Source organism: Pleurodeles waltl, chromosome 12 (genome assembly GCF_031143425.1).
Source record: "Pleurodeles waltl isolate 20211129_DDA chromosome 12, aPleWal1.hap1.20221129, whole genome shotgun sequence".
NCBI lineage: Eukaryota > Metazoa > Chordata > Amphibia > Caudata > Salamandridae > Pleurodeles > Pleurodeles waltl.
In genome coordinates, this window is record NC_090451.1 from 670988652 (window position 1) to 671003201 (window position 14550).

The 14550-nt window shown below is 47.8% G+C and overlaps 1 protein-coding gene across 1 annotated transcript in view; it reads right to left on the reverse strand.

Annotated features, from left to right (window-relative positions):
- Positions 1-14550, reverse strand: part of LOC138267178 (threonine--tRNA ligase 1, cytoplasmic-like) — a 239383-nt gene that overhangs the window by 193285 nt on the left and 31548 nt on the right. The window contains exon 3 of the mRNA XM_069216029.1: positions 11605-11792. Coding sequence (XP_069072130.1) covers positions 11605-11792 — 188 coding nt within the window. The remainder of the gene's footprint in view (positions 1-11604; positions 11793-14550) is intronic.

Below are 14550 nucleotides of genomic sequence, written 5' to 3' on the forward strand. Positions count from 1 at the left end.
AGTTGCAAGAGACCCAGCGGCTGCAGGAGGGACAGTACCTGTGGATCAGGGAGGACCTCCAAAACATCTACACCATCCTGGTCACCATTGCAGGGGTGCTGGCTGACATGGGCAAGACCATGAGGGAGGCAGTGGCACAACAACGGGCCACTGACACTAGCCACACCGAAGAACAGCCCTCCACCTCCGCTAGTAGACAGGAGGCCCCGCAACAGGAAAAACAGGCCACCAGCACCCCACCCCCTGTAAAAGGAAAACCACCCTGCAAAAGGTCCCTGCGATCCAGGCAGAAGCCACAGAACATTGCCAAGACTCCTGCCAAAAACTAGGACTCTCCTGATTGTCACCCTTCTGTCCCACACTGTCACCATGTCCACCTTGAACTGCCATTACTCCCCTTCCTATGCCCCACTGGACAATGCACCTGTGATACCAAGAGACTGGACCCTAACTGGACATTCCTCCACCATCACCCCAGCCCATTGCACATCCCCCTCTACTTATGAGCACTTAAATAAACACCCTTGGAACAAATACAAATCTTGAGTCTGTCAAATGATTGAAATATGTATAAGTACAACAGTCTGAAAACATTGCAAGTCATATGTACAGTAATATATACATTGATATGACCTTTAGTGGGCAGCAGTAAACATACCAGGAGCCAGAGTGGGGCACAGAGATCTGAAAATAGCGATGCCAAAGGGTACAATAAGTGGCCATAGACATAGGGAAATCAGGCTGCCATGTACAATGTCCAACAGAAAACTGAAATGTACAGTGAAGTTAGTGTCTTACCTGTGTCTCACTGGAAGTACTGCTGTATTATACTACTTCTGTTGTCCACATCTTCTTCCTCTGCCTCCTCTTCCTCACTGTCCACAGGCTCCACCGCTGCCACAAGACCATCTCCAGGCTCCTCCTCCTGCAGAAAAGGCACCTGGCGTCTCAAGGCCAGGTTGTGCAACATGTAACCTGCAACAATGATCTAGCCACCTTCTTGGGGGAGTAGTACTGGGATCCACCTTTCAGATGGAGGCACCGAAACCTGGCCTTCAGGAGGCCGAAGGTTCTTTCAATTATCCTCCTTGTTTGCCCATGTGCCTCATTGTAACATTTCTCTGCCCTTGTCCTGGCATTCCTCACTGGGGTCAGTAGCCATGAGAGGTTGGGGTAACCAGAGTCACCTGCAAATATCGAGGGATAACTGTTAGACACACACTAACCCTTAGGGACAACCCCATACCCAGACAGCAAATGAAACTGTGTGGGGACTTTAGGCTCACCTATTAGCCACAAACGGTGCCTCTGGAGTTGCCCCATCACATAAGGGATGCTGCTATTCCGCAGGATGTAAGCGTCATGCACTGAGACAGGGAATTTGGCATTAACATGGGAGATGTACTGGTCGGCCAAACACACCATCTGCACATTCATCGAATGATAACTCTTCCGGTTTCTGTACACCTGTTCACTCCTTCGGGGGGTACCAAAGCCACGTGTCCCATCAATGGCACCTATGATGTTGGGGAAATGTCCCAGGGCATAGAAACATATACAGGGTGGGGACCTTGGGCTCACCTATTAGTCACACCTGGTGCCTCTGGAGTTGGCCAATCACACATGGGGTGCTGCTATTCCTCAAGATTAAGGCGTCATGCACAGAGCCAGGATACTTGGCATTCACATGGGAGATGTACTGGTCCGCCAAACACACCATCTGCACATTCATAGAGTGATAGCTTTTTCTATTCCTGAACACTTCTTCATTTCTCTGGGGAGGGAGGGGGGGGACAAATGCCACATGTGTACCATCAATGGCACCAATGATGTTTGGGATATGTCCCAGGGCATAAAAGTCAGCTTTCACTGTGGCCAAATCCTCCACCAGGGGAATACGATGTAGCTGCGCATGTGTTTCAGCAGGGCAGACAACACTCTGGTCAACACGTTAAAGAACATTAGCTAAGACATCCCTGATGCCATGGCCACTGTTGTTTGGAAGGAACCACTTGCCAGGAAATGGAGCACTGACAGGACCTGCACTAGAGGATACCTGTGGGCTGGCAGATAGCTGAAATCGGGTCTGGCTCCAACTGGGCACACAGTTCTTGGCCCGATCAAGTCTGTATGTTAGTATAATGTGTCTGTCCTCCATTGTCGCAAGGTCCACCAGGGGTCTGTACATCGGAGGATGTAACCATCTCATATTCATCCTCAGTGATTGAAGCCTATGGAGGAAAACGGTGAGCAGAGGGTCATATTCACACATCAACTGAAATAATGATGCATCTTTTCCTTTACAGAACCTGTATGTGAATCCAAGAGTCAGTTGCTGTGCCAATGTCTGCTGTAACGCAGTTAGGTGCCATGGCTTGTGCCCCCCTGAAATGGCGGCTGCCTGACCTGTGAGGCGGGACAAGTGGAAATGAGGTAATTACGCTGGCGTTGTGCGCCGTTGCGGTAGGCGGTCGACGACCACTGCGCAACTTCACATTGGTTATCACTGGGCCCTATGGGTTCCAGGAGCCAATGGCAATGTACGGCGGCGGTGACGGTACACACCGGCGCGGACGTGACCGCCATTTTCTAGCAATTCACTCACTTGCTACCTGACCTTCAACAGGAGAGGACCTACACTGCAAGTGCTGCTGTGACCTGTGTCTGGAAGCGACAATGGCTCATGTGTCTAGGGAAAGGGCACCTGCCTTCCCTTCGGAGGAGTTGGAGAAATTGGTGGATGGGGTCCTACCCCAGTACACGTTACTCTACGGTCCTCCAGACAAACAGGTGGGTACACAGTGAGCATGATGCGTGAGCCATGAATGTATGGATTGCTGTGTGTGTAAGCCACAAGTAGGGGGGGCTGAGGCGTCCTGGCCAGAGTGCTGCATTTATGGTGGTCAATGCATGTGCGTCAGGGGATGGGCGGGATCTGGTGGGCCATGAGTGTGACGGTCTGGACGGTTAACTAATTCCCTTTTCTGCTGTCTTTTACATGCAGGTTAGCGCCCATCAGAAAAAGGGTATTTGGTGTGCCATCACCAAGGAGGTGAGGACCCTGGGGGTCTTTGACAGGCGGAGCACCCACTGCTGCAAACGGTGGGAGGACCTGCACCGCTGGGCAAGGAAGACAGCAGAGGCCCAGCTGGGGCTGGCCTCCCAACGAGGAAGGGGTGCCCGTCGTACCCTGACCCCCCTGATGTTCCACATCCTGGCGGTGGCCTATCCGGAATCGGATGGGCGCTTCAAGGCATCACAGCAGCCACAAGGGGGTGAGTACAGATTCAGAATCATGACTGTGCGTGTGTTAAGGTTTACCTGGGTGGGGGATGTGGGCCTGTTGGTGCCCCTAGGCCAGGGTGAACATAGCAGGGTAGGTCCCTTGTTGGCCAGGCTCTGAAGCACTCCAACCCCAATAGTGTTAGTGGGCATCTACTACTGGGCAGGGTTCTGTGGGTTACAGGTGTGCAGCTAATGGCGTTAGGCATTGTACCACATGCGCTGGTGACTATCTTAGTAACTGGTAGTGCATGGCCTAGTGCATAGAGCTGCTCCTTGTGTGTTGTGTACGCCAACGGTAGTGGTATTGCTGGCATTGACCAAGCGTATTCTCTGTCTCTACCCCCCCTTTTTGTTTTGTCACCCTGTCCTTGTGTGCATTAGCATCATCTGGCGGAGGAGCAGAGGCACCGGCGACGGAGGGAGCTGCATCCCACATGGGTCTGGAGGCCGAATCCACTGAGGGTGAGGGCACCAGTGGGACGGAGGGCGAGGGGGAGCACCACGACGTGGACAGGAGGGGACACCACAGACAGCGACTCCTCCTCCGATGGAAGCTCCCTGGTGGTGGCGGACACCTCTGTGCCCACCCCAACAACAGGTACAGCCGCCACCCCCCCTACCAGCACCGCCCTCCCAGCAGCCCCTCAGCGTGTTTCCCGTGCCTGCTCACCCAGGAGGGTGGGCATCTTCACCCCAGGCACCTCAGGCCTTGCCTCAGTCAGCCCTGCTGCCCTCAGTGAGGAGGCTATTGACCTCCTGAGATCCCTCACTGTTGGGCAGTCAACCATTCTGAATGCCATCCAGGGTGTCGAGAGGCATTTGCAACAAACAAATGCATACCTGGAAGGCATTCACTCTGGGCAGGCTGCCCAGTAGAGAGCATTTCAGGCTCTGACATCAGCACTGATGGTAGCCATTGTCCCTGTGTCCAGTCTCCCCCCTCCAACTTCCTCCACCCAGACCCAATCCCCTGTACCTCAGCCTATCCCAAGCACACCTTCTGACCAGCATTCCCCCAAATCAACACACAAAAGTGGCTCAGGCAAACACAAGCACCACACTTCATCTCACAGGCACTCACACAAGCACCATCCCTATGCAGACACACCAACATCCACTGCCTCCACTGTGTCCCCCCTCCTCCTCGTCATCCACCTCTCTTCCAGTAGTGTCTCCAATCACACTTGCATGCACTACATCTTCATCCACTACCTCCATCACCAGCACGCCCATCACAATACACCCCTCACTGGCAGTCACCACCCCACATCCATGCACACGTCCCCTGTGTCCTCTCCCAGTGTGTCTGTGACCCTTCCTCCCAAAGTACACAAACGCAAGCACCCACCCACCCAACAGCCCTCCACCTCCCAACAGCATCCAGCCCATGCACCTGCACCCAAACTCAGCAGACAGACACATCTTACTACCACTTCCTCTTCCTCCACTCCCAAACACTCTCCCTCTTCCCGCCCCAGTGTCCGTAAGAAGCTTTTCCTGGCAAACATTGAAATCTTCCCTATCCCCCGTCCCCCCTGTCCTTCTCCTTGGGCCAGGGTGGCCAGAACCCAGCCCAGCACCTCAGCCACCAAGTCGACGTCCGCTGTGGTTCCTTCAGCTATCGGATGCTCAAAGGGGGCACCCGTCAGCCCAGCCAGTGTGCCACCAACCCCTGCCAAGGCCAATGCCATCCGCCACCTGGCAAGGTGAAGAAGGGGACAGCATCCAGCAAGGGGAAGGAGCCATAACCACCCAAAGACTCCAGCTGCCAGACACAAGGTCACACCACCATCTGCCAAGGTGAGGAAGGGGCAGAAAACAACAGGCAAGGCATCAAAAAGGTAGGTTTCTATTCAGAGGGGCAGATTGTGAGCACAGTCAGTCAAAATCAGTAAGATCATCAGGTTGCAATGTTCTCGGTGAGCTTGGTTTCCCGAACAGTTTGCACACTCAGTTCCACGGGTCATGGAATGCACCTTTACAGATGGAATTGAGGTCACAGGTCCCAGATTATCTGTCTCTTTACCCGAGATATTATATAGTTAATTAATTATCTATTCTAGAGAAGGCGTTTAATTAGCAAATCTCATGTATAATTTTGGTAACTATTATAAAGAGGAGGAGGAAGTTGCATACTTCCCCATCACAGAGCAGTTCAGCGACGAAGTAGACTCCTCCATAATTCACGCAGTCTCTGAGGCAATGACCCCCCTGGAAAAGAAATTTATCGACATGGCGCAGAGGTGCCTACAACCCCTTGCCCTGAGGGAAGACTTGCATGGGCCTTCGGCCCCAAAACCTTCAGGGTCAGACTCTGCCTGGCCCCCTCTCCTGTGAACCCATGCAAAAACCCACAGCCCTCAGGAGTGGACTTCAACACCTTTGAAAGGCTAAAAAAGGTGTTTCTGGACACCAACCCTCCTACATACCCCCAATAGCCCCCTTTAGTGGGCACCTCGTATCCTAGGGATGCTGCCTCACACCCCCAACCCTAAGATGGCAACTCCGAACACGATCGGCCTTGGAGACCCTCGTCCCAAACCCCTACTGGGCCAGATCCTATCCCCGAGGAACCTGAAGGCCCTCACTCAGACCTCTTGGACCCAGAAGAGCTGGTTCATCCCTGCTTGGCTGAGTGGATTCCCACTGGACGGTGGCCACTTATGTGGCTAGCAAACTCAGAAAGCCACTGGACCTTAGGGCGGAATGTCCTCCATTGAACAGAAAAGTAGCCACCACACCAGAAATAAACTGCCGGATGACCACCTTCCTGGCCAAGTACATTAAGGACCCTAAGAAGGGTATTGACCGCTCCTGGCAGTCATGCCAGGACAAGCTCCTGGATGTCACAGGTCCTTTGGTGAAAATATGTGACATGGGGAAAGACATGAAGTCGCCAGGAGCCCTAAACCTCCCCGGAGGCCCAAAGAGTGATTATCTTTCTGAGTAATGCAAACTGCGTCATCTCTACTGAGAAGCGCAGATCCTTGGTCATAAAGATAGACTCCAAATTAGGGGAACTGGCGACATCAGATGCAGGGCCATTGGCGTAAGGTGGGCTCTTTGGCGACCCATTTGTTAAGGAGTTAGGTAAATTTGTGTCGACCTTCAACTCACTGGACAAGGCTCAATCAACTATCAAGCGTATTTTTAATGCACATGTTTTCACCGGCACCGTTTCCATTATGTGCCTCCGTTATGGGCCAACCACCCCAGAAGAACAATGGAAAGACTCCGTACACTTCGGAAGCTGCTATCCCACTAGAGGACAGTCCCACCAATGAGGCTTCAGCCACGGATCCCGAGTCGGAGGTGCCAAATCCAATTCCCACTGTGAGTTTTTCTTGCATTCCCTGCGGTCAGTTCGAGGCTGGGGATAGGGTCAATTGTCATGATTTATAGACAACTGGCGGACTCTCATGTCCAACGCATGGATGCTCCAAATTGTACATAGATTCCACATAGAATTCTACGGATCCCCTGTCTAACTGTTTCCTTCCCACCCTATTCTTGTCCCAGGCCCGGAGGCCGCAAAGGTTCAGGGGGAGGTACAGGAACTCTTAGCAAAAGGGGCAATTTGCCTTGCCAGACCACATCCGTCGGGTTTTCTAAGCAATCTCTTCTTGGTCCAGAAACAAGATGGTGGTCAACAACTGGTGAAACAATCTCCGGTAATTCAACTAGTGGCTGGTGTACCGCCATTTCAAAATGTAGGGCATCCATCTCCTTTGTGACCTTTCACATCCCAATGACTGGATGGTTCGGTTGGACCTCAAGGACGCCTACCTCACGGTCACAATCTTCCCACTGCAGCGCTGGTTTCTTCAGTTTCAATGGCAAGAACAAACTTTCGAGTTCACCTCTCTTCCTTTCGACCTCTCTTCAGCACTGTGGTGTTTCACCAAGGTGTTCCAGCCAGTGATAGAACATCTGACAGCACCTGGGGTCCGCATGATCATGTATTTGGATGACATGCTGTTCCTGGATCAGTGCTCTCTCACCCTATCAAGGCATATAGCAAGGGCAGTAACGTTGCTTCAGTCTCTAGTATTTGTAATCAACCAGGATAAATCAAGTTTCTCCCCTTCCCGTTCCACCAAATTTCTCGGGTTTGTATTCAACTCAGTGGAAACCATGCTGAGCGTTCCTTCCAAGAAGATGGCCAAGATACGTCACGAAGTGAGGAGAACGTTAGCAAAACCACAAACCTCCTTACGTCAGATTGCCAGGATGGTAGGCCTACTGTCCTCCTCCACTCAGACCATCTTTCCAGGCCCCCTTCACTTTCAGGCCCTCCAGAAACTGAAAGACTCCAATCTCCATCATGGGATCACATACTCACCAATATGTGCTTTTGTCAGAGGAAGCCAGAAGGAACTCTAATGGTGGCTCTCCCACATGGAGGCATGGAATGGCCATGCCACATTTGGCGCTCAACCGGATCTGATGATCAAGTCGAATGCCAGCAGCTCTGGGTGGGAGCATGCTTAGGGAAGTTCACCACAGGCGGAGGATGGTCTGTCGAGAAATGGTCACTCCACATCAACTGCTAGGAACTGATAGCAGGGTCCTTCAGTCAAATGTTGGACCAGGGATCGAGTACAATCTTGTGTCCTTTTGAAGAGGGACAATGTGGCAGGAGTCCACTATATCAACCGTCTGCGGGTACAGAGTCCAGGGCCCTCTCAGATCTAACCAAGTCCTTTTGGGAGTATTACCTGGTGCACAATGCTTCAGTTACAGGAGAACACCTTCCGGGGTCCGCCAAACAAGTGGCGGACTGGCAGTCTCAAAATCTTAGAGACTCAAGCCAGTTGCAACTGCTCCCAGTGATGTTTCTGACCTTGACCGCCCTTTGGGGCCCTTTCTCATTCGAACTGTTTGCGTCCAGGCTCGACCATCAGCTTCCCTGGTATTTCAGATGGATGCCAGGGGCGGTGGCAACTGACACTTTTCTCCAGGATTGGTCAAGGGAGCAGGCATAGGTCTTTCCCCCTTCATGATTATCATGCGGATGACAACTCAGGTGTGCAGACAAAGGGTGGACCTGGTAGTGATCACTCTGGTGTGGAAGTTGCAAGTATGGTTTCCAGTTCTGATGGGACTTTCATGGGATTCTCTAATCCATCTACACCACAGTCCTCATCTCCTGAGCGAACCCTCCGGGAACCCCCATCACCTGGTAACGAGCAGCAATCTCCAGCTTATGGCGTGATGGATTACAGGTCTCAATGACAAGTTCCTGGCCTTTTGAGAGACACTGCAGACCTCCTCTCACAAACTTGGGACTACAGTATGGTCAAGAGATATTGATCGTCCTCGGCCCATAGGATGTGTTTGTGCCTGCAGAGGAGTTTGGATCCCATAGGGGCAGATGTTGGTCACATCCTTAATTTCCTGGCCTCCTTGGCATCAGAAGTCCTAGCTTAAAGACCGGTCAACACATTTCGGTCGGCCATATTGACAGGCTAATGCAGTAATCGCGGGTATGCTGGTGAGGGAGCATCCCCAGGATAAAAATTGCTTTGCGGCATTAGACTGTCTCTTCCACCAGAACCCAGGCACTCCACACTTTGGGACATGAATATGGCCCTACATCGTCTTTCCTTGTGGCCAAGTAATAGATACCTCTCCTGCAAGCAGTTGTCTGCTGAGCGGGCCATTCTGTTGTGCTTCATCGCTTGTAGACGAGTTTCAGATTGCAGAGTCTTAGAGATCATGGGATGGAGGTTAATACCCAATGGGGTCACGTTTCATGTAGCTCGATGGACAAAATGTCATTTGAGGTTGATTTCCCACCCAGCCTTTCCGGACTCACCCAAGTTGTGCCTGGTATGATGTATTAAGACCTATGAAACCATGACTGAGGAACTCTGTCAGCATGGAGAGAGGCAGTTGTTGATTGCCTTTAGGAAACCTTTTAGAGCAGTTTTATCACAAACCATCGCTAGATGAGTGTGATGGTTAATGCCGGAAGCGTGTATTAATACCAAAAAATGTAAAGCACTCTCTACCCGAGGAGCCTGAAAAGCCTTTGCCTTGGAAGCTCACGTGGAGGATATTATGAATGCAGCAGACAGGTCTTCGGATTCAACCTTCAGGAGGTTCTATTTTAAACCAGTCTTCTCCATAGCAGCTCTGGTGGTGGATAAGCTTTGAACTGGCATAATCCTCGCCTCCGGGTCCGGACATAGAATGAAAGATTTCCTAGCTATCGTAACAGAAAGTTTCAGTTCTATTATGGACTCTGAGGCGAGGATTAGCCCCCCTCTGATGTTTCATAACCCACCAAGGATATGGATTCCCATTAAGGATGCAAGTAATGCATGTTTTCAGTCAAGAATCAATGAATGTGATGAACCTTGGGTTATACTGTAACAAATCCATGTTTGATTGTTCTGAGATTTGTGGTAGTTACTTCTCCTTTGAGGTATCATATGGTTAGCATATGCTCTCTGATTTTAGGAACAGAATCCTCTAACCAGGAGTGACATCTTCCATGGCCAGCTTTGTCACAGGAATAAAGAAGGAGATAGAAGAGGGACAGCCATCTTTAAAGACACTTAACAAGGCTGATTGGTTATAGACTTTTTTTGGCAGTTCATTTTTTCCCTGTGGATATGGTAAATTAAGTTTCTTATGACATGTTGATATGGCTGCTGCTGAAATAAACAAAGGAAGTATGGCATAATCCTTATCTCCATGTCCTTAATAGAATTGAAATTTTCTGTCATGATAGCTAGGAAATTTTCCATTCGTAGCCATTGCAGGCTTGAACTCTCTGGAGAACATGGTCATAAAACATTATTTTCACCAGGCTAAAAAACTCCTCTCTCTAGACTAAACACGCTGCACAATCTAAAGAAAGGTTCAGAACTTTTAACTGTAGATGGTAGTTGTCAAAACATATCTCAGCACTTTAAGTCCTCCATCCCATTCAAAATATAACAAAACATTCCCACAAATGTACGTAATGCTAATGAGGTAACAGATACACGGTGCAGTAGATCAGAAAACCAATGTTTCTTTAAGTGCAGATGGAGAAAGCTTTGGAACTGGCTGGTTGCACTAACTGTTAATGATTAACGCATAACTCGGGGGGGGGTGAATTGTAATGTGAACTCCTATGTCCAATATGCATATGATCTCATCTGGGACAGACTCTCACTTGTTTACAACTATCCAAAACAGATCAAGCACGTAAGGAAATAAAATATAGGAATGCATGTAAGTGGAAACCTCAGCTGAATGCCATGGTGATTTGCCTACTCTTTACATGTGAAAGATAAAAAGGGTCAACAGTTCGGTTGTTAGACGTAGAATTTAAAATATATGCAGCCACGCAGTCCATGTGTTTGTTTTATGCATTACATATACAGGCAAAGGCACACAGCAGCAAGCAATCTGAATTAACAAAGACAAAAAACTCCACCCAAGATTCCAACCTTCATCGATCTTGCATTAATTCTAGATTAGTGATCTAATGAGTTCTGTTTCACAAGGCGATCATCTGCACTTGCAGTACCATCAGAAGAGAGCCTTCTCTTTATGTGATACTAATCTACAATAAAGTATTACATAGAACAAATACCGATGGCCAAATCTCTAACTTCTCAAAATACTTCTATCTAGTATAAGATTTATAGTTACATTTCAAGTCAAGTCAAGTGTGTTGTCCATAGCACATAAGTCATTACAAGTACTTTTTGTTAACATTAATCACAATATAGGTAGCAAAATACACTTATGTGCAAACCTTAGTTAGTCCCTTGTGTACAAACAAACCAACCAAAACGGTTACCTGCTGCTTTACAATTTCCAAACCGAGGACTGAAAAAAACAAAGGAACGTACCTAGGACACATATCATTATATCTTGCAAAAATCACCCAAGTCTAAATAAAAGGAAGATTTCAAATACTTTTCAGCTTAATACTAAGAATCCCTTCTGGTATTGGTAATGATGATAATTTAGATCAGATCTTAAGATTCAGTGAAGATACATGTAAAGGCTGAGTATTTATGGGTAAAACCTGGGAAAGTGCATTTTACAAGGGGTCTAAAAACACGAAGATCCATTCTTTGGGAAGTCTTCCGATCCAAGGAAGATTTAGCCTTCACCCACGTTAACTTAAATTTCTTCAAAAATGTCTCAGGTGGTCAATCTTTATCTGATATAGTCACTTGAAATAGAATATTCTCTATTGGTCAGCCTTTGAGTGTGAGAATACATCTCTTCTTGAAGATACACCATACCTGGCCTACCTTTTACTAACCATAATTTGTTTCCTTGTAAAACGAGCACCTGTTTTTCACTGACCTGGCCTGTAATGCGACCTGGTATGGTGTGGTTTCCCAGGAACGACCGTCCACCTCTGTCCTGTCTGGCAACGAGATTCTAATTGCCCGACTCTCTTGCAGCCTTCCCAGCAGTTGAACCTGATGCTGCTCTCTCAGCCTCTCAAAGGTATTTAGTCTGTGTTCAATATACGCTGGCAAAGGCTTAGTCTGCAAACAACCACAGGAATTACTTAGCATCACAAAGAGTATGGTGTTTGCAATATTCCTGCTCAAATAAAATAATAACACAACAAACCACATTAACGGAAAAAGAAACCTATAAAAAGAGCAGGGCAAATGAAATTTTGTGATCATGTGGCTGCATCATTTCTCACATAATTATGTGCATAGCAAATAATAATCTTTATTTCGGCATTCTGCCATAAAAGCACAATAAAATTCGGGACCAATAAGAAAATTACAACAAAAATCATTAAAAGAATACATAGTAAATTAAAATAGTCAATATAAAACATATATAAATTAGTAATATGAGTACATAATTGATTAAATAAATAATATACATAAAACAAGTAGATAAGAATCATCTCTATCTTGATAATACAACATGACCTCACATTTGTTGAAAGAGTACCCACATTTCTCATTAACCATTCAGTAAGATACAGCAGGAAAGTATCAATCAAGATGATCCCTGAACCTCCAGGTTATCTGGAGAGATTAGTAGTAGACTCTCCTTTTGCATCACCCTCCACATACAGAACAAATAACAGGAGACAGCGAAGACCAGGCTCTGCCTTACATCAGTTTTTAAAGTTTGGAGGACCTCTATATATTGCCTAAAGCCCAAATTCCGACAGACTGGTACTATTCACTTTCTCCTTCCACACATGTAGGCTGGACAGAAGAACAAAACATGCTCTTCTGTTTTCCTAGCAAACCCAAGGCAGGTTATCCTCGCTGGCTCAGGCACTGTAGCCCAATTAGCGGTAAACGTAGCAAGCGGTAAATTGCTATACCTAAATTGTAGGCATAGTTTCCTCATTAGCGAAGGCTCTATCTCATCGAGAAAGTGCTCAAATTTAAACGTGACCATTGGCAAAAGAAAAGAATCGGTCAAGATACCAAAAGAGGGTTGTACGTGCAAAAGGCTCAACTTGTACCGAGTGTATTTCCCTTGTAAAGTTTATTTACAGGGGAAATACACTCAGTACAAGTTGAGCCTTTTGCACGTACAACCCTAAAGTTTATTTATCAATTGCGGCGGTAAGCATTGGACCCTCCCATAAATCCCAAAACCCTATGTTTTTTAAGGTCTATCATGTTTGCTGAATCCAAGCTATCCTTCCAGCACCAGAGATTCCTAGAACTTTCTTCAGACTCTTTCTGTAGGAGATAAGCTCAGGTGTAGCCCATATATGTTTCCAATGTAAGATTTGTCTAACTCTCACCCCCTCTATAATAGGTCTTAGCCCAATATCAAGCCTAAGGGGGAAGCAGAGGTGTACTGGTTAGTAGTCCCGTCATTTGGCATAGGAAACAATTTTCCACTACTGCCAATTTGGCCACATCCTTATGACCCCAAAGCTCTGCACCACAGATTGCTGCTCACAAAGCCTAGTGCTTATATATTTTGATCACCAGTGAAATTGGGCAGAAGTGCAAGCTTTGTTGTACTCTAAGCAACCCCCCAATGTATTATTCTAGTTTGAGCCTATGTTTTTCGATGTGGCACTGCCAGTCAAGTTGTTCTCTTAATGTCAACCCTAGGTAATAAAAGATATGGACACGATCGACAGGGGACCCTATGAGCTTTGGGTGAGGTCTTGTAGAGTGGCAAGGATTTAGAATCATGTATTTGTTTTTTGCCACACTGATTTCCAAGCCCCTCTGGGTACAAAAATTCTCAAAACAATGTAACATTTTTTGAAGCCCCATAGGCGATTTCGACAATAAGATTGTATCATCTGCAAACATTAAGGCAGGAGCCTTAATGCTTGCCAGGCATGCAGGATCACCATCACAAAGGTTCAAAAATGGGATCCAGCCATTAACATAAAGCGTGACGACAGCTGGGATAAAGACACAACCCTGCCTTACCCCTCTGTTTTACAGGTAATGGGTCTGGCATTGCGCCCTGTTGTCCACAACGGACCGGGGCATAATTACGGTCATCAAGCTTTATGGTAGTGTGAAGCAGGTTATTCAGAACTCCAATATCTGCCATGACCTGCCAGAATGTGGACCTGGGAACCAGGTCGAATGCAGGGTGTAGGTCAACAAATGCTACATATAGCCTGCGTTCCCCAAGGATCGCAGTTTTCCAAAGTATTAATTGGAGTCGGAAGACCTGGTCCACCGTACTAGTGCACTCTCAAAACCCTGCCTGTAAGGGTGTTGAAATATCTCTCTCAGCCACCCACCCAAGAAGTCGCGCTAAGAGTATTCTGCACAGGAGGTTTTGAGAAGTATCAATTTGGCTTATGGACCTATAATTGCTAGGCTTCAAGGGAGAACCCTACTAGTGAACTGGTATTATCCCTGCCCCACCCAAGTTGAAGGAATTGGTGCCCCTGATATGATGGATGTGAATAGTTGTACAAATTAAGGACCCTATACATCCCCAGAATTTTGTCCAGCCCTGGGGCTTTAATTGGAACTATCTTACTAATTGCAGTTCTAACTCCTTGTAATGTAACAGATGTAAACTCTTCATTGATGTTCCCTTGCACCCCCTCTACTTGATCATATGGCGAGGAGGTGGAGGGATAGAGCTATCTACTCCCTCTGGCGAATAAAAGCAGGAGACGTGGGTGACCCAATCTGCAGCACAGATGCGGTTTACAATCGGACGGTAACCCTCCTGGCCACCTGAGGACACTAGGTTCCAGAAGGCCTATTCTAACTGCACCCAGCAGGCCTTCCCACCTCCCCTCTTCCCATTCTCTTAGCATTTTAAATGGTC